At 36.8% G+C, this 21606-nt stretch overlaps 3 protein-coding genes across 14 annotated transcripts; 1 reads left to right on the top strand and 2 right to left on the bottom strand.

Annotated features, from left to right (window-relative positions):
• Positions 1 to 3876: 3876 nt before the first annotated feature.
• Positions 3877 to 11878, bottom strand: LOC111254127 (ATPase family gene 2 protein homolog A). Of its 8 annotated transcripts, none has more exons than XM_022814669.2 (15): positions 11788 to 11878; positions 11128 to 11194; positions 9745 to 10017; positions 9010 to 9164; positions 8703 to 8892; positions 8176 to 8347; positions 7720 to 8037; positions 7260 to 7413; positions 6873 to 7043; positions 6354 to 6491; positions 5944 to 6086; positions 5416 to 5639; positions 4913 to 5067; positions 4534 to 4698; positions 3877 to 4094 (listed from the first exon to the last, which is right to left on the bottom strand). In XM_022814669.2, the coding sequence occupies exons 3-15, from the start codon at positions 9995 to 9997 to the stop codon at positions 3924 to 3926; spliced, it is 2409 nt and encodes an 802-aa protein (XP_022670404.1). In that variant the 5' UTR covers positions 9998 to 10017; positions 11128 to 11194; positions 11788 to 11878; the 3' UTR covers positions 3877 to 3923. The 8 variants fall into 8 exon arrangements, with proteins under 8 accessions (XP_022670404.1, XP_086831637.1, XP_022670405.1 ...); XM_086975511.1 differs by having other exon boundaries at positions 9745 to 10020; positions 11788 to 11866; XM_022814670.2 differs by lacking the exon at positions 11788 to 11878 and adding an exon at positions 11533 to 11670 and having other exon boundaries at positions 9745 to 10020.
• LOC111254129 (ankyrin repeat domain-containing protein 16-like) lies at positions 11619 to 21115 on the top strand. 5 transcript variants are annotated; one of them, XM_086975529.1, is made up of 8 exons: positions 11619 to 11758; positions 12557 to 12796; positions 12920 to 13105; positions 13555 to 13680; positions 19317 to 19414; positions 19878 to 20287; positions 20461 to 20539; positions 21005 to 21115. In XM_086975529.1, the coding sequence occupies exons 2-8, from the start codon at positions 12558 to 12560 to the stop codon at positions 21082 to 21084; spliced, it is 1218 nt and encodes a 405-aa protein (XP_086831655.1). In that variant the 5' UTR covers positions 11619 to 11758; position 12557; the 3' UTR covers positions 21085 to 21115. The 5 variants fall into 5 exon arrangements, with proteins under 5 accessions (XP_086831655.1, XP_086831654.1, XP_022670408.1 ...); XM_086975528.1 differs by having other exon boundaries at positions 12545 to 12796; XM_022814673.2 differs by lacking the exon at positions 11619 to 11758 and adding an exon at positions 11840 to 11975 and having other exon boundaries at positions 12545 to 12796; positions 12947 to 13105.
• Positions 13748 to 18159, bottom strand: LOC111254128 (translation initiation factor eIF2 assembly protein-like). Its single transcript, XM_022814672.2, has 7 exons — positions 17760 to 18159; positions 16739 to 16958; positions 16182 to 16277; positions 15677 to 15860; positions 15346 to 15481; positions 14984 to 15188; positions 13748 to 14211 (listed from the first exon to the last, which is right to left on the bottom strand). The coding sequence occupies exons 1-7, from the start codon at positions 17834 to 17836 to the stop codon at positions 13918 to 13920; spliced, it is 1212 nt and encodes a 403-aa protein (XP_022670407.1). The 5' UTR covers positions 17837 to 18159; the 3' UTR covers positions 13748 to 13917.
• Positions 21116 to 21606: the final 491 nt, after the last annotated feature.

The following is a 21606-nucleotide window of genomic DNA, read 5'->3' as shown; positions in this document are numbered from 1 at the left end:
CAATAATTATCATTATTATTCAATTTAGACAATATGTCTATCAAACCTCATAATAACTTTGAATTTTTTTGACATGCTAATGCAAAACGCCTGAACTTCACTGTACATTCAATTAAATCTGTTGTGCAGGAATCTGTTTAGAAACAACTATTATGAATCTGTAACGTCTTACCGAGGAATGCGTTTCTTATGTGATGAAGGTAATGTTATATAAAAGAACATACATGAAATTTTGTACATTTTACGTGACGAATACACAAGAAATAAGATTTAATATATTCATCTTTCCTATCTCATTAAACATGGACTATGAAACGAAACGAAAGTTTATAGTTTTTCATTAAAAGCAGCTTTTGCTGAAAACTACAGATGATTGTAACTTCATGTTGAGTTCAGAACATTGCACGTACTTTACGCAATAATAAATATAGAGAAATCAGCAACTAAATCCTGTTTGCACTGAAGGCGAATCTTCATGAGAGTGGACTCTTTGTTGAATGCATGTTTTCCGCGTAGTTCGTATATGGGCCTCATCCTAAAACTATCTAATATGTAACTGCGACATCCTGAAGATAACCCAGCGATGTGCTACCACTTGTCCTTGAAAAATTTTAGAAGTCAAGTTAGAATAGAGTTAATAGGATGCTCGAGGCGAAATATTGGATATTGGATTACATAAGTAGTTGGTAAATGGTGTAAATTAAATACCAGCGCGCCACTTCTGCACGAGCTGCGCCGAGAGGTAAATTCCAACCGTACATAAGACAGTAGCAGTAGAAGTCGGCGTACATGCACAGAGTCGAATACACCAAAAAGAAATGCAAAATTAAAAGGGTCACGCAGTCCCGCAAGGTTGTATGGCTTCCTAACCGTGTTTGAAAAGTTAAGCCCTTTCGACTTTCTTAAATCCAATAGATGGATTGAAAGACTTGTGGCGAAATTTTTGGGTTATGGTGAATTCTTTACGCTGCGAGTCTTTACTCTGTTGCGAACATCTTTGTTTCTTATAGAGTTACTTGGCTTATAGGAAAGCTATATATTTTGGAAAAAGTCTCTGCTACAAGTAGATCATGGTGATGACGCTTTTCGTCGTTCTAATCCTTATGGCTTCATTTAAAGTCTAATATGCGTCATGATCACAGTTTATCACATTAAACGGCGCGTTCAAACAAGTTTGGTTTGACAAAAGCTTTTTTCCTTGCCTAGCTGTTTTGACGATTTTAGGTACTCGATAAGACATCGTTCGTATGGTTTAATGGCACTAGCTGTATGCATGTACAAATAAATATACAATATTCTCGTATAAAGTCAAGTTAAACTTAAAAACTTAAAAAAAGGCTACCTTTTTTTCCGAAGTACCCAAATATTTGCTTAGATAGTGCTTCAGTATTGAAAATTAGCTATTTGCATGCAAGTAGGAAAATACTACTGGAGAAATTTTGGAAGTGTACTTTATTACTCCATTCGAGGACTTCGATATCGTGGGCATCAATTACTCAAATGCAATCGTTACTATATAAAAAACCACCATTAAAAAATTAGATGAATTTTTCGTATCTATCTATATCTAAAAAAAGAGTGAGAATATTTGCTCTAAATTATAGTTTAATTATATGTATAGACTGGATTACCGGCAACGTGTAGTTCTAGTTTTGAAAAAACAAATCCTAGCTTGTAATAAATGAGGTTTAGACGAGGATTGTCTCCATTACTGTAACCTACAATCCATTCATTACAAACGTGAGCTCGGAATAATGAAAAAAAACCTATTAAAACTATCGCTTCGTAGGGTTTTAGCTCTTTAGAATTAGAATCACAAACGTTTGTAGGGCAAACATCCATATTGCCCATGTTTGTTTCAGGCTACCAGAAAATGTGCTTGCCCGTTTCTAAACATGCTATTCTGGTTCACAAGAAACCAATGAACAAGAATGGGACACAGTGATCCTGCGACAGTTTTACTTTTTTTTGCCAACTCTTCCAAGGCACGTCTAAGAAAGCCCTCTATCGAAACGACATAATTAGTTATGCAAACTTGGCATTAAACAAAAGGTTTGAAATAGTGTGTCCAACGAACTTACATATAGAAATTAAAGTCACTGACACTCGCGAGCACCTTTGCAACGCACTATGAGTAAACATAAACTATAAAATTAATGATGAAGCACGTCGAGTACAGATTCAATAATGGCATCTCCATCGCCATCGGGTGATAATATTTGCAATCAATCTGCGATCATGAATAATCGGAAAATTAAATTTATCGAAAAAAGCGTGGTATTTTTAAATGTGTGATTAAGGTTCTCCTTGTGCCATAATTGCAGCCTGAAATTTAAACGCGATCTGCATTTGATCTTGTATATACTTGTATTTGATGTATTAACTGCTATGAATTTCTGAGGGTCTACGGCGGTATTTTTTTTTAACTATCTAACGTTTTTATACGTGCTAGCCTTAATAGGTAGTAGTACATTTTCATAGGAGGTCAACATATTCATACGTCGTTGTTTTTGGTAGGGCATACTTAATTCATTTATAAGGTAGCCGCCGAATGTTAAGTTGTTTCCGAGAATTGCGCTTTTTACGCGAAAAACCATGATCCCACTGTTAAATAATATAAATAACATAATTAAATGGCGCAGGTTTAATAGAAATAAGACCTTATATACAACTGGTAAGTTGCATGTTGAAAACGCAATGTCTCTGATAAATGCGCGATTACCTACACAGCAACATAACATTGCATCGCTGTCCTGGGTATCTTAAATATTGATGCTATAGTTGGTAAAACGAAATTTAGCTCACTCTTTAAAAAATCGGTTGCAGACGGGCACCCGTAAACTCCAAGCATAGATGCCATGCAGTTAGGAATCAAAATGCGAAACATTCACTATTTCATCATGAAACGTTTAAACATTAGAACATCTATGAATTGGAATAAAGCATGACTTATCTTAATAGTGCATAAATTATTTACTCAAATGATATTTGTTTCATCTTGATAAAGTCTTTATAAAATAATGGCAACATCTAGTTAAGATTTTCTAGCCTATAGTACAGCATTTTCGCTCGACTTCGCAACATTTCGCAGCATTTTCGCATAGACTTCATCGCTTGTCTCTCGCAACTATCCTCAGCTTGTTCGATGTCCAAGTAGCTCCTATTGCAACGTATGAGATACGCGTCACTTGGGAAAATCGCAATTTTCTCAAGTCAATTAGATCGCGTCAGACCCTCCTTCCTCAAAAGAGCATTGAGTCTTCATATGCTCCCCAAAATCGCTTTGCGTGTCTGCTAATCGATTCATTATTGCTGTTCAAGGGCATACGTCGTCGCTTTTGATTGCCAGCAACGGGAGACTGGAAGGCCAGCCTTAAAAGCTAGGAGCAAAAATTCGTAGCGACCGATGGAAGTTTCATTGGTTGGAAAGCAGTTAAGAACAACGAGTACAAAAAAAACAAATCGGCTAACTGGCATGTCGCTATTCGCTCTTCCGTGCATGGGTTCTATGATAGACTCTGCAGAAGACGATGCTGGCACGAACCTAACGATACATATAGGTGCTTCAGATACGAGGAAAATTGTGGTCGATCATACCATTCGTTACCCTTTGATATCATCTTTAGGGCATCTAGCAAATCTGTCAGGTTAATTGTATAAGTTCAATATAACTCATATGATGCAAAATGTCCTAAACGTTTCTGTATACTCTGTCTGATATTGAGGTAAATTCGTACTACTAGCAACGATAAATAACTTAAATTTGCAAAGTGATTAACCATGTTAAAAGCAAAAAAAGAAACGCCTACGTGTTCTCTGTCCATTCTCAATATATTTTAAGTAAGCGCCTAATTATAGGATGAAAGGAAACAGATGTTTAAAAAAAAAAGTACTCTATTTATTCAACAATTTGTTTCTCAAATTTATTTTTTGCTGAACGTTTTATGAAAGCGTTCGTAGAAAGCTACTGACTCGTTTGTAATTCTGGGTGTCACGATTGTCAGTGCCTTCTCGATATGCCATGTTGACACGTTCTGCATAGTCATGTGCTCTTCATACGCTTCGATGGCTGCTTCCTGCATTAGTGCCACAATCTGCCCCATCCAAATTTATTATGAAACAAATTTATTATGAGAAAAAAAATTAAGAACGTATACCAATGTACACTCATCTCAATAACGTTTTATGAAACTTTTTTCCTCTAATGGCCGAGTTGAGAGTGCCCACAATTTGTGCAACAACTGTTTAACTAATCATCTCTAGCAAATCGTTCGTTGCTGTACATACAAGCTCGGCATTGGCTTGCTAATTTTTAAAAAGCAAAGTGATCTGCGATTGTTAAATACGGTCACACGATCCGATAATTAAGTCAGACGATATCAAACACGCGTTGGCGTGTATAACCTTGTTGATTACTGACTGAAAAGGGTCTTTCGTAATCTGAAAAGGGTATAATCGCTTTGAACCAAAATTAGACTCAGTATTTCTTCAAACTGATAGTAATTACATCATATTGACGATTACGTTTCATACCTCAGCTCCGGAGTAGCCACTCGTCCAGTTAACGACGTCTTCCAACTGAACTTTACTATCGACAGGATGTTTCTTGAAGCAGATCTGCAATATCTCTCGACGGGCCGCCAAATCAGGGAGAGGGACATAAACTACGGAATCTAAGCGACCTGGACGAAGTAGAGCCTATTTTGGGGAAAAGTGTAGTTTCGCACGCATCTATGTCATTAATATATCTCGACCCGTATTGAAATATTAGCAAAGGGCCTAAGTCTTAGATGCCGTACCTACCCGATACGAACCTTTTGCTACAGTGTCAGAAAATTGATGTAGTTATATATTATATAAAGTGTCTATAAGAAGCTTTTGCTGTCGGCAACATTGTGTTCTGGTTCGATACCTCATCGATAATATCCGGTCGGTTTGTTGCCGCCACTATCATGACACCTTCCAAAGCCTCGATTCCGTCTATTTCAGTGAGAAGCTGTGTGAGAACCCGATCGCCGACAACACTGCCTCCTCCGGAAGATCTTTTTCGTTCTGAACCAATTGCATCTGTAAATTAGAATTGAATATTATATATAAAATCTATCGCATAAGCTCATGGTAAATTTTATGATCAAAATAAGTATATAGTACTCACAAAATGTTTAACCTCAAAACTAAAACAGATTTGTTCGAGTGATAACCATCTTGACAATTCAAAAACGTAGGGGACAACTGATCTATCTCTTAATTATAATTATAACTAACGAATTATATATATATAATTCATTATAATTAACGATTAACCGATGATTAAATTAGACTATATCAGTTTTCCTAAGTTTTCCATAAACTGACGTCTTCTATCAGTACGGTAGCTACGAATCCTGAGCGAAGACGTACCAATGCCGAGCTCACCTATTTCATCAAAGAACACAATAGAAGGGGCTGCAGCGCGAGCCTTCCTGAAGAGATCTCTTACTGCTCGCTCACTGTCGCCGACCCACTTAGAGAATAACTCTGGACCTTTGACGGCCAGAAAGTTCAGTCCGCTCTCAGTGGCTAATGCTTGTGCGATCATCGTTTTAGCGCATCCGGGTGGGCCGTACATGAGAAGCCCTGACGGAGGTTTTATCCCCATTCTAAGCAGAAATCAATAAAAACTGGTAACTGGATTTATTCATAAAATATCAACAAGAATTTTGCTCAACTCGACAACTAATCCAAATTTTTATTAAACTCTTTAATTATAAAAATAATGAGTCCTAAGAAACACGCGAAACGGTGCTGTTCATCGCTATTCAACACATATTTTTAGCTCCCTATAGGTAAAATCTAATATAGAAAGTTCCGAACAAAATGACGTCAAGTTGATACAGAAAATTGGCATACAAGGTTCACTTGAGACTGAGCAATTATTTGATCATGTCTTTTATGCACAATTACCTTCTAAAATCGTCTTTATGAAGCAGAGGCCACTCCACGCTTTTTCTCAGCCTCTGCTTGACTTTCTCCATACCACCAATATCAGACCAGTAGACCTTGGGAATATCTAACACAACTTCACGCATCGGTGTTGCCGTCACGATCTGGTCATCATTGATATCGAAAGTCACAATCGGTGTTATCACAACCTACATATTCTATTTAGAATTACAACACTCTTACTTTTTGCATTGATTTGCGCTACATCCAGCAAGCTGATCTCCCCTTATGCTCATCTGGCTTACCCCCCCCGCCCCCGCTCCCCCAACCCCCACCCACCCTAGCTGTAACTTAGATATCACAGTTAGAATACGATTTCTACCCCCAATTTTAATTATTTTATTAGGCTTAATTTACGTTTTCTTTCGCACCTTTGAAGCTTTCTTTAGATCCTCGTTTTCCAAAAACCCTGCTTGGTTTTCACCTTTCTCTGTCATTCTCGAGACAACTGCGTGCCTTATTAAGGACTCTAAGTTCGCACCTGTGTAGCCATGGAGAGTGCTGTTGATCTGTAATAATTGTACATATACAAGTTAATAGAAGCCTTTTATAGGGGAAACTACTGCCTTAAAGCGCTAAGGTTGTATATTAAACCTATATACATGTCGTTGTCCGTACAGTTTGCATTTTATAATCACTGTCTTCATTAACTAAATCATTTTTTTAGAATTTCTTCTGAAAAGACTAACCATAATTTTTAACATTCAAAGACGATCAGGACTATGCGGTGAGTATTGCATGCCAAATTCTGATTCGACTGAAATGCTTTACTATTAATGAGATGTGTAAAGACTAACATGTTAACGTTTACTTATAAAGGTACCTATAACAAATAGTAGTTAGTTAGTTTAGTTAGGTTTCAGTTACTCTGTCGGAAAATTTCTATATACCTCGTCGATCTCGCTGCTTTTAAGATGATGTGAAAATTTCCGTAGCATTAATTTGAGTATTTCAAGCCTTTCCTCGACTTTAGGTACTGCTGTTTCGATCTCCGCATCAAATAAACCCCTAACCGCCTCATCAAGTGTAGAGACGCGGCCACTGGTGGCGATCACAAAACTCTTGTGCGACATGAAACACATAGTTAATATATTGTGGGACCAATTAAAGCTAAGATTAAAGGGCATCAAAACTGTGTATCGGAATCACACCAGAATCTCAGCTGAATTCTGTCGAATTCATTTTTTTCTTTTCAGACATCATTTTCTTTGCATGAGTGGCACAACAAACTTTTAAAGCGTATATTATTTAAAAAAAAAGGCACAATGACGACCAACCTGAGGCGGCAAAACTCTGATAAACGCATTAATTCTCGCATATCCATCTCTAGCATCGCGCTTGCCACCCAGAAAACACTCCACGTTGTCCAACAGAATGAGTTTATGCCGAGCTTTTTTCAGAAGAGCGGCCGCGGCCCCAGGAGACTCCTCACTGGTTTGATGTATCGTAAAAAAAATGTGAACTTCAGCACATGTATGTTTTTCTTTACTTAATATCTATTGCTCCATGCACTTTGCTATCTATATTCACTGGACGCTGTAAATTTGACCCGATTCTAAAGTTTAAACCGAACAAATCTAATAGACAGAAAGAAATTATGTATTGGCAAACGATGGTTAACTTTACTTAACGGTTGGAGACAATGCCTTATATCCTAGGCTGACCAGGCTCTGATATGTCATGATGTATGCAAATAATATACCAAATACGAAAAAAACTGCGAACCTGTCAAATTACCTGCCGATAAGATCCTGTACGGTTACTTCGAAGATATTAATGCTTATTTGCGATGCAAAAGCGCTAGCGAGCATCGATTTTCCAGTACCTGAAGGACCAATGATAAGGATGCGACGTGGTGGCCGTACGCCAATCCTCGCCAGCTGTTTCAATCCACTAGTGGTAATACTAGCAAAAGCTTTAAGGGATGCCTTTGCAGATTGCAAGCCTCCAATATCCTCAAATGTAATTTTATTCTTATTCTGCGCTTGTGAGGGGTCAGTATCCTCAACTGAGACTTGTTTACGTCGTATACTGAATTCAGTATTGTGAGTAATCCTGCTTGGTCATACACATACAGAAATGAAAACAATTAACCAATTTTCTCTTCCGTTCAGTAGTGTATATCAGGCCATCTAGAGGCCTAAACAAATAAACACATTAGAAGACGTACAAGCCTTGAAGGTAAAAACGTACCTATAGTATGTGTCCATTGCCTTAATGTCCTTGTCTGGGGATCTAATGCTGAGTGCCGCCATCGACGTCTCCAACCTGAGATCTTTACTCTCGGCAGCCACTATCCGCAACGTGTACGATTCACAATAGTGATTACATCGAATTTCCTCTCCCAAATGCACGACGGTAGCATCTGCAATATATATAAAAGGTACACAGTTCACGCATAGAGCACCCGTGGGTTCCGTGAGTTACACCGAACATTTGATAAATATAACTTAATTTCTCCTTGAAAACAGCACAGAACTATCAAAATTAGTAAGCATACAAAGTAAACATAAATAGCCTATAAAATAGAACAGAACATTAGAGATTCTTCGAACAGGTTACCATCGCAGTGTACCGCTGACTGTGTGTTATACTGATAAAATAAATCTTCTCAATCAATGCCGTAAGTGTAACAGGGCGAGTAGTGATTTTTAAAGGTTATTTGGAAACATTAATAAATCAACTGAATCTTCTAAAAATAATGTACGAAACTTTCTTACCGTGTGTTCTTCGTAATCTATCGAGAACCAGCGATTGGATTTCTTCGGAAATCTCAATCCCAGCTACCTGTTCAACTTCTAATGTTGATGCCTCAAGTATGTTACCATCGAAGCGACTGATAGATAATCGGCTCGCAGGAGAAAATTCATCGCATTGTCGTAGCGGATATGCAGATAACAGAGGCGCCGCCTGCAGGCCATGGCATATTATGAGAAACAGAACGCATAACTAACATGAAAATATATTTATTTCTGTACTGTATCCTCGGCACTATGTTTATATGCATACATATAAATATTAGCGTACCATGTGTGGCCAGACTATTCGAAGTGATGCGTGTCCCCGTGCATTGGTCACGATGACATAATCGTTTACTGCAATATTGGCCATTTTCAACGTGAACGGACTTACAAGCAAGATCTGCCTCTGAAGAGACATTGAAAGTTCTCCTAGGAGATTATCTGCAATGAAGATACAAGAAATCCACTATGCGAATTCCAATATGAATTTACTGTACTTGAAGAACGCATACTTTTTACAACACAGGTAACGACAATGCGTCTGAAAGGCAGGTTATTAAAGCTTCGTAGCTTTGCACTAATTTGATCAGACCTGCTATTTTCTCTAGAAATGCGTAAAAATTTAAGGTTCAAAATTCCCTTCTATTAAGTTTATTGTGTTTGTGGGTTATTCGAAAGAGATTCTCCGTCAAGTAAAAATGACTACTTTCGGCATTTAATGTATCGGGACGTGTGAATCGCACAAGAACGTATGGATTCGATCTCGCATCTATTTTTTTATAGAGAAGAAATAAAATATGACGAATAAACAAAAATTAAAAAAGACAAAATGCCTTTTTAAGTGCATTTTAGCGACGCTTACTCTGCAGACATGAACCGTGACTTGTGAAAAACTCCGAAATTAATTCCGGTTCATTTTATTAAACGGATATATACCATCTCGATGATATGCATAATGAAGCAAGGGCGTGAGGATAACTACTAATACCTATTTGCAGCAACAGATAACCAATGCACTCACCCTTATTCTGAAGTTCGCGTACAGTCACAAACAACGTCCCATTACGGATGAAATCGTAGTTAGTGTTATCAAAACCTAACTCTTTTGCGCTCAGATCTGTTTGACAACCGTCACCATCGACAACAGTGTGTAGATGCTTCTCACGATCTTTGGGCAAGATAATGATCGAGCATTTGTTGCATTTCATGAAATCACTCTTAATATTTTCTTTCTTTTTATTTCCGCTGTTGCCTGTGGTAGGAGTAGTTGTCATTTTGAACCGCAATTTGGATACTACTGAAAGCAAAATAACACATGTAGTAAATACTACATAATAACTGAAAGCTAAATACGTTTAAACTAAAAAACGTTAACTAAAAAGATGCTCACACATAATTTAGTCGTCAAGGGATTCTATATTTTTCTATACAGCCAAATCTCCTATGTTGGTACTGGCTTAATTGTTTACCTGTCTGTGGCAAATCAAGAACCAATTTGTTATTAGATATTAGACGATAAACAAATATTATGTATTGGGCACATTTAAACCATTACGATTCTCAGGTAGAGGTCGAAACCAAAAGGTTACGGTTGCAAGTTGGATACCTGATCATGTCACTATTGCAATAACTGAGCTTTTTCTTCTACGACGTCAATTTTTTACGACCACAAAGTAAGTAAGTTTGGTTGCTAAGGCCGAACGCCATAACTGCTACATTGTTAATGCAAATAAAACCTTGACGAAATACCAAAGTTATCAGAGAAGTAACTGTATTGACACAATTTTGTAATATAATAGATTCTATCAAGCTTTACAATGCTTCAAATTAGTTAAACTGATACCCAGTCGGTATTATTCTGCATTTATTGACCGTCTAATCTTCAGCTCAGATAATCTAGCCTTCAGCAGTTAACGCTTTACGTAAGAAATTGTATGTGACGTTTAATCCAAGGTTTGTTGCGTAATCAGTTCATTATATTGTAATGTGGACACTGTACGTACAATGTAACGATGACATAAAGCATTTAGCGATAAGTAATCATACAGACATTAATATATGTAGTACTATTTAACATAGTGACTTTATACTAAGGTTTTTCGCATAAACTTACTAAATCACTGCTTAGTAATCTATGTTTTTATCATTTCAAATGTAAAAAGTATACTTCTTTATTAGCTAAATATATTTTGTTGAATACTTCCTCCTATTCACTTACACCCATTTGCGCTTTCGTTGTGCAGATACGAGCGGTCAATAATAGTTCATCCTAATTCATTAACAAACCAAACGGACTAAGTTTAATTGGAAAAGAAATACAAGATGATGCCGTTTGCCAATTTTTGTTATTCTCTGTCGTACAGTAAAAAGCTGTAATAGATTGTGATGAAATAAATATTCTAACCTCAATGGCCTTGATGGACTGTTCCACAGTTGATGTGCAAACGTGTCGAATAAATTGGAAGCAATTTCTGAAAATTTCAAAGAATCATAATCCAAATAAATATGTAAAAGCTGACTATTTATAATTTAGAAACCCCGATATCGAAATTATAAATGGTTTATATACAAGTAGTTGATCACCATAGCAAACTCCTTCCGTACGAAGTACGGCGTGCGGTGAAGGATGCGTGTGTGCCGTGCAACAGCTGATTAATAAGTATCACCGTTATATGCGAATATTGAATATATTCTAAAGGTTGTACCCGACTCTGAAGTTTATTATGATAAACGTACAAATGGTGTACGTATTTATTGCACAGAGACTTCGTTAAGCGATGTCATGTCCTGCTTTGTGCACTCGACTTACACTCGCTAGTCGTACTTCGCACAATTTCAAATGTGGTAAAGATTTCCTGCTGGGTACACTTTTTAGTTAGGTTTATTATATGATGCATAAAAGCTAAAACCGCGTTCCATTTTCCTATAAATGTGTCTGCTTTTGTTTACAGTTAGAAGGAATAGAATGTGACTCTATCCAGCAGCCTGTACACATTGCTCAGAATCTACCGAAACAATAACTGATAGCGTTCGGGGTGAGTACCCAAGTTACAGAGAATCACACCTTTATTTTCAGATTAAAATGCTTTCGCGTCCAATGAACTGCAGTTGTCGATCAGTGACAGTCGATTATGTGCGTGTCTGGGTTCTTAACGAAATCATTAGAACTGCTAAAAATAAACATTCGAACTTTGAATGTACCATATGTGCGTAAACAGAGAGGTATCATGAGCTGAATTCGATTTTTACGAGGTATACCCCTTTGTATTTGCTTGTATATTTATGTCATTAATAATAACCTAAATAAAAGTCTGTTTTTCACTATAATTATTAACTTGACTGTCTCCTCATAGAGCATATACGAGATATTAAAAACGATGTAGTCATTACTAAAGGTAAAGAAATATTATGATTTAAAAAGCAATAAAAGGCAAGATAAAATTGAAACCTATATTTAAATAACGGTCAGGCTTATCTTTAAAGCAATAAAGGTGTATTTGATGATAAAAATAGATTTTAATTGCGTACGGCGGCTAACGCTCGAATTTAAAAAACTTGTAATGCAAAAAATCATATGTGAAGTATACAATATTATCAAGGTTGAGGTTTTAAGTAAAAAAAAAAGCTCAATCTCTGATTAATTGGTTGTATTTATGTTTGTTAAATATTCTCTACGCTATCATAAATAACATAAGGGTAACCGTTCTTCTGTTCAAGTTCACGTTCAGATTCAATGTACACGATAAAGTTGTTTCACAGAGCCCTACCTTATTGTATTTCGTAGATAAACGAGGTACTGTAGATTATAAAACACCGTTTAGTTGACACTTCAGAATGGGCAAAAAAGAATCAGGTGCGGTTAAAGAGCAGCGAAAGATTCTCTTCCAAGCAGCACAGAATGGAAGTTTGGACTGCCTACCTCGAGGATTACTGATCCGAAATATAACGAAGTGGTCGGCATATACACCAGAACAAGCGCAGGCAACGTGGGACAGCCGAACTTTAGTGCAACCGGCATCTTTGGATAGCGTGCTGCATGTCGCTGCACGTAATGGCAACGTTAACGTCATCCGGTAAGCTTACAAAATGTTAGCTTGCCTTACCACTTTCTCTCAAAATTTAGTCCACACATATACCTTGCAAGTGTGCAGAAAGTACATTTTTTCTACAAAATATATGGTACACAAATAAACTAGATCTTTTTATTTTTACTTTTCCCTGAGCTTTTTCTTGGAATATCTCAAGTTAGATTATCTGCTGACTTCAACTAATCAGGACGGTAAATGCGCACTTCACGAAGCCGTCCAAGCTCTTCAATGCGAAGTTTCTCAATACCTAATTGATCGTGGAACGCCAGTGGATGTTCTTAAAAGAGCTGATTGGTATGAAGAATATTTAAATATCGTATACTCACTACTACGCTCCAAGAAAATTTATACAAAAGTCTCGAAATATTTTGATATATTCGAATATACCGCGTTGCTCATTGGTTAATTAATTGACTATATACATGGTGCAACCGATTACAGGTCATTGCGCATAATCTACCTAGATCTATTTTGCAAACAGCAGCATACGATTTTCAAAATATTTCGAGCATACAAAATATTAGATGTTGTAGTTCTTCTGATATGTAGTTGATAGCATTCTGAAATTAGTATTGGCCATAAATGAAGCAAAGAAAAAATAAATACCGAGTAAAAGCTAATGCAGCAATTATGCACTGAGCTGTAAAAACCTCAAGCTTCTATCTATAAAACTGTTCTTTCGTTTTATTACGGTTGGTTTTTTCCGTTCTAGAATCTAATGTTGCGCCCAACTTCTGTTATAGGACTCCACTGATGTTGGCGTGTACCCGATCTAATAACGTTTCCATGGTTAAGCTTCTTTTACAAAATGGAGCCAGAACAGATCTAAGAAACAAGGATGGCTGGACGCCGTTTCATATTTGTACAAGGTAACTTTCCTTCATTGTGCTACTACTTACACTAGATTACGCGCCTAAAAACTAACAATAATAGTAATAAGTTGCTCAAAACACTGCATAATACATTTATTAACTTATTACCGTGTATTATCCATCGCTTCGGGCGTCAGAGTGCCGAAGAAAAATAATTTCTTCAAAATTTGCACTAGCATTGCTCACTGCCTTCTTTTAGAGTGCAATGGCTGATCAGAACAAATATTTGATCATTTAGTTTTTACTACCTGAACTCGTCGCGCTGCTGCTACTATATGTTCTATCTTTAGCGGTGCCACTTTCAGTAGAATTTTTTCCTGTGCTTTTTTTTGCTACGCGTTTGGGTAGGTTTTCGCTTTTTTTTGGCTTCTGGACGTCATGTATTCTCATAAGATCAACAAGCTTTTCGGCACTTGAGCCGTTTGAAAAGTGAAGAACATCGTCCGGCAACGAGTACTGCCGGTAGCTTCCCGGTCGAAGGCTTACACCATCAGTGTGATAACGGAACTCCGGTTGATCATTATCCGCCTATTAGACACATATATACGAGAGAAAAACGAATTGAAAAAAAACTTTACAAATTACTTTTTTTAAGAGAATTATTGCTCTAGAAGCAAATTTAGTGTTAGGGCGAAAGGAACTATGCAGTCATCTTTCAGCAGCATCATCTAGAACAATTTATGATAAGAGTAATGGACAGTGGCTAAGCGAAGATAATCTAAAATGGTTTCGTAATCGCTTGATTAATCAAGAATGTAACTTTTGTGCCTCGTTCTGCTTAAAAACGGTTATTTGTAATGGTTGAAAATTCTCAGATGATCTATCATTTGCGAAATATCATATTATATGGAAGACAACTTCTGATTTTACTAAAGATGCGAAGTGTAATGATAATCAGACTGATAAGATGTGATTTTGTAATGAGGTGATTTAGAATTCAAATATTTAGAAAGGATTGCTGAGTCTTAGTTGGGAATCAAATATGGGGTTTTGCGCTCGCTATTCTGGAATCCTGGCCACCTCTCTATTGCACCGATAAAGTAAAAAATTGATGTTCTTTAAATTTGATCAAATGTTTTAGACAAAGATGCTCAATTTGAAGATTTGTCGGTCCAAATCGCACACGAGCTATTACATATGCATGACAGACGAACACAACTCTAGCCTTGTAGCAAACGTTCTGCTTTATGTTTAACTTGATATTCTTATTATAATTATAGCTTGGTCAAGGGCTGGACTTTCCTTTTGTATCAGCTGCCAGAAACGCTGCTTTGAGACTATTTATCAATTAACTTCTTACCTTCAGTTTATATAATTCGTTCCAATCGAAAAGTAGTCCATCGGTTTGAGCGCAAAAAGGATTAAAATCGAGTAGTCGAACGTAGTCCTTGCGTGAACGATATACATCAAAGGTGTAATTTTCTAGAGGGAAACGGTCTTGAATGTATTCCTTGAAAAAGGACATTACGTCATTTACAATCTGATCCCGTTGCTCGATGATGTACCTATAAGAACGGGTCAATAAAAATATCAAACTTTAGCAAACCAAAAATATAATCAACTGTTTATCTGCAAAAGAGCTTAATACCCTTGAAAAAGCAAAGTGCCCCTAGCGGTTTATTACAAATCATAAAAATGAAAATCCGAAGAATTACAACTCACCCGTAATACTGACTGATTTCCCTCTGCGAGATAGCAGTCAGTTCCCGGTGGTGAACAAAACAACGGAATTCAAATGAGGGTTCAATTTCTACCCATTTTCGTAGTACCAGATGGTGAGGTATGCACGAAGCAGCTTCTGCGGTTGTTGCAGAGGTTAATGGAGTGATATTTGTCGAGCTTTGTACATAACAATTATTTATACAAATATAGCAGCATAATTACTAATGATAAAAAATCGATATGCTTGTATACAAGAACATTACGAAGTAAAATAGACCTTATTTTTTTTGTCTACTTATTTTAATATTCTTTCGATTAGAATTCTGCATACCTCCGCCTATAATGTTCTCAGCAACCGTTTCGTGACATGCGGTATCCAGTGGAATTGTGTCGTCACAATATTCGAATGGATTTGTAAGATCGTGGATCACAAATGATGAACTTTTTAACAGAAGGCACACATCCACAAAAGTGCTGCAGCTTAGTGAATTGTTAAGGCCTATCCAAGATGCATCCTAGAATAAAATAGTCACAAATTCACACAAATATCATCAATAAATAATTAATAAGAACGCTTGCACCCTAACGGTTTTATAATAAATTCGAATACTAAAATGCTTTCGACATAATACAAGAAGTTTGATGAAACATCTTGAGATTATTATTTATGTTTACCCGTCTTTAATAATTTCCTATAAATTGGAAACGTTAGGAAACAAAATTAAAGATACATATATTAAGTAACATTTTGAACATAACAAACATTCAGCCATTTTTTTCCGATACGGTTAATGTGTTCTATGCATGCGTTATATAGCAGCAGCTGTGGATTTTACCTTGGGGCAGCTCCAGTCCAATTTCGGAAAGCAACGGCCGCCTAACTTTCGGATTTTTTTCGAAACCCAACGCGACAGCTTTTCGAAGGCAGGGACCTATATGAAATAACATGAAATACATAGTAAACTAGCAGAAATATTTAGGGTTATCTTCAGTTCTTATAACCTTTATACAGAGTTCAAGCACAAATCATGCGTTTTATTTCTCTGGGTAGCTAGCAGTCAAGACGTTTTCGCGTATTGACATGTCTTGTACTCATATACCGAATGCAGCTTTTGTATTTGCGATTACAGCACTTGAAGTATACAATTTTTATAAAATTTAGGTGTATGACGTATGACGTAAGGGGTCTGAGTCATTCTAAAAATTAATGTACTGTTCATTTTGCGGTAGTGGGATCTAAAAACCGTACTTTTAACGGTACCAACAATCTTCAAATAATCTTAGACATGATTTATGGTGCATATGGTTTAGTTCCTGTTTAGTATACGATTTTATAAATAATCTCTTCACGTCGTTTGGTACACAAGTTAATCCAAGTTAAAATATGACTTACGTCGGTTGCACCTTCACCGAGCTCATCGTCATCTTCTACGTCCGACCAAGATACATCAGAGTCGTTGTCCTCTTGACTGTTGTCCTTTTGTGTCTTCCGGTTCCACTGATATGGCTTACCGGGCAATCGGAGAGTATCATCCGAAAGCAAATATTCGACGAAGTCCGCCGGGAGTGGCGTGATAAACGACAATGGGGTCACTTTCTCGAACTGGTAATACCTGAACAAGTACAAGTGTTGAGTAGCCGAGTCAATGAGACCAACCTTTTTATTAATGAATGTTGTTCACGATAAACACGCTAAGACACATGCTAATTTGTGTGTGATAAAGATATGAAGAATCGCATTCTGATTTCTAATAAGTAGACGAGTGTAGTTTGGGCTCGGCAATAGCTTGCTGTTAATTTACGCGAAAGAATACAACATCAAACTAACTACTGCGTTATTTTGGTGCTGTATTTTTTAATTTACAAATGATGTTCTCGTTGGCGGTACGGAGGCATATATCGCTAGACTATGTCTTTTCTCATTAAGTATTTAGATGCAGTTTGTAGTTGCGCCAGATTGTGATAATCGATGGTATTTGCTTTTCGAGTGGCTCAAAGAGTACGGCGGTAACTAGAATGTCAGTCAGAAACAATGTTTGTTTCTAAAATGCCTAAAGTCATAAACAATATGATTCAATGACATAAACGTAACATTGTTATTAAAAAGCGTTTCGGTATAAAAATAGTAAACTATCAGTTTTAAAGACTGTTGTTTTTCGCTTGCATTTGCTTACCACAATATGTTGCAAGCATCAAAACCAAATTTTTATGGTTCAGTAATGTTTCATTGTACTGAAGAAACGCGTTCTAAGTTACGCCTTAAATATTATTTTAATACCGCTATATTTGGCTACCAAATTCTGAGAAATTTCTTAAGTTCGAAAATATTTGTAAGTGTATTTTGCTTTTTTGATGCTAAAATATTTCTATGTGAATTATAAGTTAGCCAACAAACGTATCAGCTGAAAGCGTACCACACAGGAAAACTGCACTGCATTATCTCACTACGGCTGACTGTTCGAAGGCGATGGCTGCCATTTGCTTCCGCCATTTCGACTGGCCAAAGTGAGCACCCTTAATCAACTTTAAATTTGTTCACAAGATCGACGAATGATTAGCTGCGCGACAGCGAAACGTCGCGTTTTGACTACCGGGAAAATCCCCCTGTCTGTTTGTTGTTATCTTTCTTTTTGTTTTCATCCAAAAACGAACAAAATGTAAAAGAGTAGCGGAAAGATCAGAAACGAATTCTGAAGCGATTTAGAATGAACGACAAAATGGACGAAGTTGAAAAACAACACCACATTTTCAGCCTCCACGGGTCCACTTGATAGTCCCACTTCGTGTTGTTGGTTATGATGCTGTTGATGATTTTGCTGACGCTGCGTGCGGCCGCATCAATGAGGAGGCAAGTGTCGCGGGTGAGAAAAGTTACGATTGCGGGTTGATTTTTTTGGAAAGTTACTCTGGGAAGCTGTTAATAAATATCCCAAACAATATACACGAAAAGAACGCACTGAGAAATAAGACAAACATAGTCATATTATTGTATATGTATTTTGTGAATTACTAAATAATACAACAGTATATTAAGATAGATATATTCGGAGTAGGATAGCAAAGTAATAGGCCGAACAGCGCAAGCATTCCATATATTTTATTTATTAATTTGCCACAACGGTAGCGGTGCGGTTTAGCGATAATGTGTTTGCCACGTTCCTTGGGCGGACGTGTAACGTGTGTCATGTTAGTCTCTGGGAAAGGGCATAAAGCGTTGGGGCGAGCCGTGTAATATAATGAATGCCTCACAGCAGCGCTGTGCGTAAGATCGACGCCTTTTATTTATTTTGCAAAGTCTGTTGCAAGCGAAATTGTGATAATAGTTATAATAGTGGTAGTAATAGCAATCGATTTTATGATCTTTCGAAGCCTTTAGAAAGCAGTTCAACCTATTATTCAGCCTTATGTTTCAAAAAAAAACTGAGAATTTCTTTATCTTACACTGAGATGATGCGTCAATACAACGTAAATCTAAAAAAGACATCTTTTATAATGTAAAAAAGTATTTGCGCGTCACTGCATGGAACTAGATGGTGCATAGCAAACTCGTATTTTAATTTAGCATACTGCTTGTTCTTTTCACTGACATATTACGCATGACAAATTACGGTACCGTCGTAGCAAGCAACGTTTTTGCGCGATCGAGCCGATCCGTAACCAACCAATGTTTGAATCAGTATTGCATAAGGACACTAGAAAATTGCCTCGAAATCCAAAAAGTACGACAACCTGATTAGGACAACTAAGAATCACTAGGCGAAGGAATCAAGTTGGAAAAAGGCAGACCACAACCACCTTAAACAAAGCGGTGTAATGAAGTTAAAAGAGACAAGGACTTTTACTTTTATCTTTCATACTTATCGTGCGCACAAAAAATTTGGAAGGAATATGCGGTTTAAAGGCCTTTGATCGCCTAGCAGGACCAAAAAATGAATGTCTAAACAGTGGTTTCGATTTACTTTGCATTGCAGGAAAGGAAATTTAGAGTCGCTGAAGATCCTGTTAGCACACGATCCATTCCTTTTGAACACCAAGAGTTATAACGGAAGAACACCGCTGCACACAGCTGGTAAACTTTTGAATCTAGTTTCTTTCGAGTAGTCATGAACTCCCTGAAATTTGTCATCATTGAATGTGCGCTCTATTTATATATTTATCCAAAAACAACAAAATCTAAAAAGCAGCTTAAAGAATTCAGGAAAATAGTAACCCATTGTTAACAAGATAAAGTCTGAACGTTTTAAAGGGCTCATAGCGACATGTGCGTTCACCACTCGGTACTTCGATAGAAAAATGATATAGGTGAAAGACGAGTTTTGCGTCAACATATGTAAGGATAGTACAATAATCTCTGCTTGTAACAGTCTGTAAACAGAATGAATTTAATTATCAACCGAAACACCATTTTAGTTAATTCCAAGTAATGACTCAGACGGTCAAGGACTTGTTTTTAACATTGTTTAGCCATAGGCCCCTTTCGTTTAAAATTAACTAATGTATTTTCCTGTTTTCTATGCTAATTTCACTCGCAGCCATACACGGCCATTCAGAAATTGTAAGGTTCATCGTGTCGGCCTGTCGACTGAACGGCCAACTAGTGAACGCACAGGATTCATGTGGAAGTACACCTCTTATGGATGCAGCTCGTTTCAACTCGGTCGAGTGCTGTGACATTCTTATCGGGCATGGTGCAGCCATTGATAAACGAGACGGAGTCGGACGAAATGCATTCCATATCGCTGCTCAGGCAGGATCTACTGAAGTCATCCGATATTTCCTCGGCGTAATGGGTGCTTCAGTTAAGAAGACAAATTCGATAGAATCAAGGCTAGACAACTACAAAGCCTCGACTAAAAATACACGCAATGGAAATGATGTCCATGTAAATACCGTACATTGGAGAACAGATAACGGACAAACAGTACTACACCTTGCAGCACGGGTTCGTATCTACAAGTTTTCTGAAAAAATTTAATCTCATTTAAAGAGTTTAATTTGGCTGCTGCGTTGATAGAAACTAGCCACAAGATTGCGACAACATCGTCATAGCAATATGTATATATGTATAATAAAGGTTTTAGAACATGACATCGAGCTGATTTTGCTAATCGGCAGGAGGGCCACGTTGACACTGTAAAATATTTGCTGTCCATTGGAGCGAATATCGAAGTAAAAGATTGCGAGAATTATACAGGTATGTTTGTTTTATTCAAGGTCCATGGTTATTTTTTTGTATATAACACATCTTTAGCGCTGTTTGTATCTATTTTACTTACTCATTTGATCCATAAATTTTCTTTTAGATTTCTTGTTGTGAAAAGCACCTTTGCCTAGAATACTGGGATAGATGTGCTGAACTCAATTTAAATTACGGATATTTGGACTTTAGTTAATGAATGTAAGCAAATTGCTATGAAAAATATCTGTCTCATTAGGATGAGACATCTCTGTATTTACACATACCTATGCCTATAGCTTAGCAGTTATTTTAAGAACGCTTCTTGAAGATATAGGTCTTTAACTAGTGGCATTTGAGCCAGCAATCATTACTTCAACCTTATGTCTACGCAATCATTTCTGTATGTCATAGTTATTTTAAGTACATTAGCAAGATGAAATGGATAACATCTGAGACAGTAAATTTCCGTTTCATTTTCAGCCATGGATATCGCTAGAAGATACAAAAATGATCAAATTCTCGAAACCTTAAATGAGCACCGTGATAAAACCCTTAAATAAAAATTGGATACTTGTTAGCCCTTTACTAAAATTACTTGTGTTTGCTTATGTATATATATATATATATATATATATATATATATGGATTACATGATCGACTATGTGTCATATATAGGAATTTAAGTCGGAAATTAAGCTAAGATATTTAGGAGGGTAATGTGATTATGTGATGCATGAGATATGTATTATGAAGCAAAAAATATTCTACTACGTCAGCTATCTTTGTAAATCAAATTTTCTTTGTAGTGATGTTTGCGACTGTTCGCATATAATTTGAGAGTTTCTTGATAGTAGATCCCAACTGGCATTTCAGTGCAAGCGGTAAAAATCAAAAAAAGGCATACATGAAAAAACCTTTGGGGGTGGATACAATTTCTATACGTTTTTTTTTTGTTTTTTGTTTGAACTCGTAACTTTTACGTGTTCGTTGTACTAGTTGAGTGCCAAATGAATTGTCTGAAATAAATAACGATCAATTCCCAACTTGTGATCATCAAGCCGAACGATGGATAACCGGCCATC

This window comes from Varroa destructor, unplaced genomic scaffold (genome assembly GCF_002443255.2).
Source record: "Varroa destructor unplaced genomic scaffold, Vdes_3.0 BEIS01000007.1, whole genome shotgun sequence".
NCBI lineage: Eukaryota > Metazoa > Arthropoda > Arachnida > Mesostigmata > Varroidae > Varroa > Varroa destructor.
Note: the sequence above shows the minus strand (reverse complement) of the source record. Positions and strands in the feature narration are given on the sequence as shown.

What these genes read in the sequence shown, in the direction of transcription:
- LOC111254127 (XM_022814669.2), bottom strand. Translation starts at nt 9,997, where the DNA reads ATGACAACTACTCCTACCACAGGCAACAGCGGAAATAAAAAGAAAGAA. An exon ending in TAGATTACGAAGAACACACG is followed by an intron (nt 8,348 to 8,702) that starts GTAAGAAAGTTT and finishes TATATATTGCAG; the next exon opens with ATGCTACCGTCGTGCATTTG. An exon ending in GTGGCTACTCCGGAGCTGAG is followed by an intron (nt 4,095 to 4,533) that starts GTATGAAACGTA and finishes TGGATGGGGCAG; the next exon opens with ATTGTGGCACTAATGCAGGA.
- LOC111254128 (XM_022814672.2), bottom strand. Translation starts at nt 17,836, where the DNA reads ATGGCGGAAGCAAATGGCAGCCATCGCCTTCGAACAGTCAGCCGTAGT. An exon ending in TGGACTGGAGCTGCCCCAAG is followed by an intron (nt 15,861 to 16,181) that starts GTAAAATCCACA and finishes ATTTTATTCTAG; the next exon opens with GATGCATCTTGGATAGGCCT. An exon ending in TGAGAACATTATAGGCGGAG is followed by an intron (nt 15,482 to 15,676) that starts GTATGCAGAATT and finishes CAACAACCGCAG; the next exon opens with AAGCTGCTTCGTGCATACCT.
- LOC111254129 (XM_086975529.1), top strand. Translation starts at nt 12,558, where the DNA reads ATGGGCAAAAAAGAATCAGGTGCGGTTAAAGAGCAGCGAAAGATTCTC. An exon ending in GTTCTTAAAAGAGCTGATTG is followed by an intron (nt 13,106 to 13,554) that starts GTATGAAGAATA and finishes CTTCTGTTATAG; the next exon opens with GACTCCACTGATGTTGGCGT. An exon ending in AGATTGCGAGAATTATACAG is followed by an intron (nt 20,540 to 21,004) that starts GTATGTTTGTTT and finishes TTTCATTTTCAG; the next exon opens with CCATGGATATCGCTAGAAGA.